Source organism: Ranitomeya variabilis, chromosome 2 (assembly GCF_051348905.1).
Source record: "Ranitomeya variabilis isolate aRanVar5 chromosome 2, aRanVar5.hap1, whole genome shotgun sequence".
In the NCBI taxonomy this organism is placed as follows: domain Eukaryota; kingdom Metazoa; phylum Chordata; class Amphibia; order Anura; family Dendrobatidae; genus Ranitomeya; species Ranitomeya variabilis.
Genome location: NC_135233.1, coordinates 252,851,960 through 252,857,717, shown reverse-complemented (window position 1 = coordinate 252,857,717; position 5,758 = coordinate 252,851,960). Strand labels below are relative to the sequence as shown.

Genomic DNA, 5,758 nt, shown 5'->3' with positions numbered 1-5,758 from the left:
GAAGTTTACACTGATGGTGTGCATGTTCAGGCCTCGAACCTCACCCTAAGGGCTTGTTTCCACATGCGAGAATCACGTCCGTGTCTCGCATGTAGAAACCAAGCTCTGGTGTCTGCACTCCGGAGCAGAGCGTGCGGCCGCATAGGAACACATGGAGCCGCACAGCTCCGCTCCTGAGTGCCGGCGCCAGAGCTTGGTTTCTACATGCGAGACACGGACGTGTTTCTCGCATGTGGAAACAAGCCCTAACTCCTGAGCTCAGCTCTAGGCTGAAACCTCCACCCACCACCCAGTGAAGAGGTAATACTTAAATACCCACAGTTAGCACAGACAAGGATAAAGGAAAATATACACCACGCCGCAGACACTCAGGAATACACTATAAATGTGCAGGGCAAAATAAACACAAATATAGGAAGGAGTAAATAAGACGAAGGAATATACACCACCAGCAACGAATCTCCAACCACCAGCTCTCCACTCCAGACCGAGATAACAACGCAAGACAGAAGCTATAATCGGCGACGCCCAATGGAGAACTAGAACGCCCAATCAGGAGAACTATTTAAAGGCCATGGAAATGGCCCAGCTTCCAATCCGAGGATCAGGTAAATTAACCCCGGAACAGCTAGACAAAATCTAGCAGACGCCAATGAGTAGTGGTCAAAAGCGGAATTACCGCTGTCTGTCGGACGACCTGGTCTGAACAGCGTCCGACATGACACCCCGATGGGGCTCACAATCTAAATTCCCTATCAGTATATGTCTTTGGAATGTGGGAGGAAACCAGAGTGCCCAGAGGAAACCCACGCAAACCCTTGCAGATGTTGTCCAAGGTGGGATTAGAACCCAGGACTCCAGCGCTGCAAGGCTGCTGTGCTAACCACTGCGCCACCGTGCTGCCCATGACTTATAATGATGCAGAAGAGGGAAGCCCACACAAAAATTGGAGAACTTACAAACTCCTTGCAGATGTTCCCCTAGTTGGGAAATTAACCCAGGACTCGAGTGCTGCAAGGCTACCGTGCTAACTGCTGAGGTATCGTTTGCCCTATACATAGTGTGATGCATCATAGCCCCCATTGACAGTATGATGCCCCATAGCCCCTATACATAGTAGGATATCCTGTAGTCCCCTATACACAGTATATTTCTCCCACAGCTACTCTATACTAAGTATGATGCATCATAGCCCTCTACTGACATTATGATGCCCCATAGCCCATATACACAGTAGGATTCCCTGTAGCCCCTTATATACAGTATGTTTCCCCCACAACCACCCTATACACAGTATGATGCATCATAGCCCACTATTGATAGTATGATGTCCCATAGCCCCTATACACAGTAGGATACCCTGCAGCCCTTTATATACAGTATGTTTCCCCCACAACCACCCTATACACAGTATGATGCATCATAGCCCACTATTGACAGTATGATGCCCCATTGCCCCTATACACAGTAGGATACCCTGTAGCCCCTTATATACCATATGTTTTACCCACAGCCACCCTAGGCACAGTATGTTTCCCCCACAGTCACCCTATACACAGTATGATGCATGATAGCCCCCTATTGACAGTATGATGCCCTATAGCCCCTATACACAGTAGGAAACCCTGTAGCCCCCCATACACAGTATGTTTTCCCTACAGCCACCCTATACACAGTATTTTTCCCCCACAGCCACCCAATACCCAGTTTGATGCCCCATAGGCCCCTATACACAATATGATGCCTCCACAGTACATTCCCCCACACAATGCCATCAAGGTTCCCACCCCGATTATTGGGTCCCATAATAATTAGTTTACAATACTTCCCTAATCCTGGTTCCCTGCCCAACGCAGCCTCCGTCTCCTTTTATAACTCCTTTTATAACTTGTATACAGTCGGTGATGCATCCTATGGCATGCTGGAGTACATGGCAGACCATTGAGCCACAGCTGCTGACTGTATTGGCATTCCTGAGGTGTTGCGAATGATGCTGCCCACTACAGGACTTGCCCATCTGGCATTTGCTTAAATTGCCCAATGGCCACTCTGATTCTACAGACAACCCCAGCAGTCACATACTAAGGTTTTGAAGGTGCTAAGGTGTGTCTTAGGAGATTCTGCAGCAGTCACACATGAAATATATACAGTATTATAAGATTCTATAGCATCTGGGATGTTTGTTGAGGTTCTACAGTGGCTGAGATGTATTATGAGGTTCTGCAGCAGTTAAGGTGCCTGATGAGGTTCTGCAGCATCTGAATTGTGCATTTTTAGGTTATGCAGCAGCTGCTGTGTGGATAATGAGGTTCTGCAGCACCCGAAGTGTGCATTCTAAGGCATCTGTATGACTGGCTCAGTTGATTACAGTCATATCTTTGGCGGAACACTGTGGGTACAAATCTGAGTAACACAAAGTTTTGTGGAAAGGAAGGAGGAGGGCATAGGCAGCTAAAAAGCAGAAGGAACTGAGAGTGATGGCAGCTGTGACACCCTGTTAACACCTCTGCACAACTCTCCGCTGAGCACCTTCCTGCAATCTCTGCCTGTCCGGTGCCCTACAATAGGCAAGGAGAAGCCCTGTTGACGCCCCACAGGAACACCCGACTACTAGGAAGCCTTTGCCACCAGCCTCAAGTCTGATTAATGACATTGCAGAGCTCCATAAACACACCACTCTGTGAACCGGTTACCACAGGGACTGCTCATCAAGGTAGGAAATAAGAGCTTCTCCCAGTACGGATGCTGCCATGAAATGGAGGGATAGAAAGCAATGAGTAGATTCTTGTTCTCATGCTCAGTAGGGTTCCTAATGGTCTTTACCAGTTGTCTTTCTAACCAGGATCTCCTGCCCTTCCTCAGGTACAATGGCTATAGCTTGGAGATTAAGGCAAAGGTCAGCATTAGGAAGCATCTTTGCCTTGGCTGTATTGGCCTGGAACATTCGTTTTGTTCTTTTCTTTGACACTGATAGAAGCTCGCCTTCTTCTAGCGATGATATCACCATATTGATTTGGCATTGGCCTTTTCACAAGCCCATGAACCTCTCAGGAGATATTTGTTTAAACAACTACAACATCAAAAACTGTAGACTGACGGACGACCGGAACATGTTCAACCGCAGTAATGTGGTTGTCTTCCACCACATAGAACTGGACCTTGTAGGTCATCAGATGCCTACTGGACCCAGACCGTCTCAGCAGATGTGGGTTTGGGCGACTCTAGAATCTCCTTCAAATACTAATGGGCTCATGAAATGGAATAACACATTCAACTGGACATTGACTTACCGAGAGGATTCGGACATCTTTGTGCCATATGGAAGGGTGGTTCCGAACTTGGTCATGGAACTGAATGCCACTCTAAAGGATGGTTTAGTCTCCTGGGTGGTCAGTCATTATCACCGGACTCAAGAAAGAGCCAACTTTTACAAAGAGTTTTCTTCATACCTCAAGGTGGATGTGTATGGTAAAGCCAGTAGGAAACCTTTATGTTCCTCATGTCTTCTGCCAATGATTTCCAAATACCTTTTTTATCTAGCACTGGAGAACTCTATTCATAAAGACTACATCACAGAGAAGCTGTGGAGGAATGCCTTTCTGGCTGGTGCTGTCCCAATCGTGCTGGGTCCACCAAGAAAAAACTATGAAAAGTTTATACCTTCCGACTCCTTTATCCACGTAGCAGACTTTCTGTCACTGAAACATCTGGCGGAATTTTTAAACACAATGACCCCAGAACGATACCAAGAGTTCTTCCACTGGAGACAAAGATATGGTGTCAAAGTCTATACTGACTGGAGGGAAAGATTCTGCATGATCTGCTCCAAGTACCCGAGTCTGCCCAAGAGCAAAGTATACACAGATATAGATGGGTGGTTTACTAATGAACATGTCTAATGAGCAATTACAGTTATTACTGATGTTTACATAAGATGCACTATATCTATATATATAAGAGGCATTGTGATTACTCGCTAATCCCGCCCCCTGCACAGTAGCTCCGCCCCACCACATCACCACACATAATCCCACCCACCACCCCATTACCACACACAATCCCGCCCCCCACCACATTACCACACATAATCCCGCCCCCCCACCACATTACCACACAATCCCGCCCCCTACCACACTACCACACACAATCACGCCCCCCACCACATTACCACACACAATCCCGCCCCCCACCACATTACCACACATAATCCCGCCCCCCCAACACATCACCACACATAATCCCGCCCCCACCACATTACTACACACAATCCCGCCCCCCACCACATTACCACACATAATCCCGCCCCCCCACCACATTACCACACACAATCCCGCCCCCCCACCACATTACCACACATAATCCCGCCCCTACCACATTACTACACATAATCCCGCCCCCCACCACATTACCACACATAATCCCATCCCGCACCACATTACCACACACAATCCCGCCCCCCCCACCACATTACCACACACAATCCCGCCCCCCACGACATCCCCACACATAATTCCGCCCCCACCACATTACCACACACAATCCCGCCCCCACCACATTACCACACACAATCCCGCCCCCCACCACATTACCACAGATGATCCCGCCCCCCACCACATTACCACACATAATCCCGCCCCCACCACATTACCACACACAATCCCGCCCCCCACCACATTACCACAGATGATCCCGCCCCCCACCACATTACCACACATAATCCCGCCCCCACCACATTACCACACACAATCCCGCCCCCCACCACATTACAACAGATCATCCCGCCCCCCACCACATTACCACACACAATCCCACCCCCCACCACATTACCACACATAATCCTGCCCCCCACTCCATTACCACACACAATCCTGCCTCCCCATCACATCACCACACATGATCCCGCCCCCCACCACATTACCACACATGATCCCGCCCCCCCACCACATCACCACACATAATCCCGCCCCCCCACCACATTTCCACAGATAATCCCACCCCCCACATTACCACACATAATCCTGTCCCCCCACCACTTTACCACACATAATCCCGCCCCCCCACCACATTACCACAGATGATCCCGCCCCCCACCACATTACCACTCATAATTCCGCCCCCCACCACATCACCACACATAATCCCACTCCCCCAACACATCACCACACATAATACCACCCCCCACCCCATTACCACACATAATCCCGTCCCCCCAACACATCACCACACATAATCCCGCCCCCCACCAATTTATGTTTCGTTATGAAATTTGTTTAGATGCTGGAATGAATAAAAAACACACATCTTACTGAATCCAGTTTGTTTTTTATTTTACACTGTGAATAAAATGTATTATTAGTATTATTCAGATTTTTAATGATTATTATTGTTATTAACTTCATTTTAAGTTAATTTACCACCTGCGTAAGCGCTATTGAATGTTGTCATTATTTACTTTAGGTTAATCACCAGCAGCATTAATTAGATAGCAATGAGCGTGCCGAACGTTAGCTGGCTGGAAACAGCTAGTACTATCATACTGCCCCTATGGTCAAAAATATAACTACTATCATACTGCCCCTATGGTCAAAAATATAACTACTATAATACTGCCCCTATGGACAAGAATATAACTACTCTAATATTGCCCCTATGTACAAGAATATAATTACTATAATACTGCCTCCTATGTGCAAGAATATATCTACTGTAATACTGCCTCCTATGTACAAGAATATACAGTAACTACTATAATACTGCC

General features: G+C 47.6%; 1 protein-coding gene across 1 annotated transcript; it reads left to right on the top strand.

The window, feature by feature from the left end:
* Positions 1–2,542: 2,542 nt before the first annotated feature.
* FUT7 (fucosyltransferase 7) lies at positions 2,543–4,038 on the top strand. Its single transcript, XM_077292408.1, has one exon. The coding sequence runs from the start codon at positions 2,868–2,870 to the stop codon at positions 3,897–3,899; it is 1,032 nt and encodes a 343-aa protein (XP_077148523.1). The 5' UTR covers positions 2,543–2,867; the 3' UTR covers positions 3,900–4,038.
* Positions 4,039–5,758: the final 1,720 nt, after the last annotated feature.

What these genes read in the sequence shown, in the direction of transcription:
- FUT7 (XM_077292408.1), top strand. Translation starts at nt 2,868, where the DNA reads ATGGCTATAGCTTGGAGATTAAGGCAAAGGTCAGCATTAGGAAGCATC.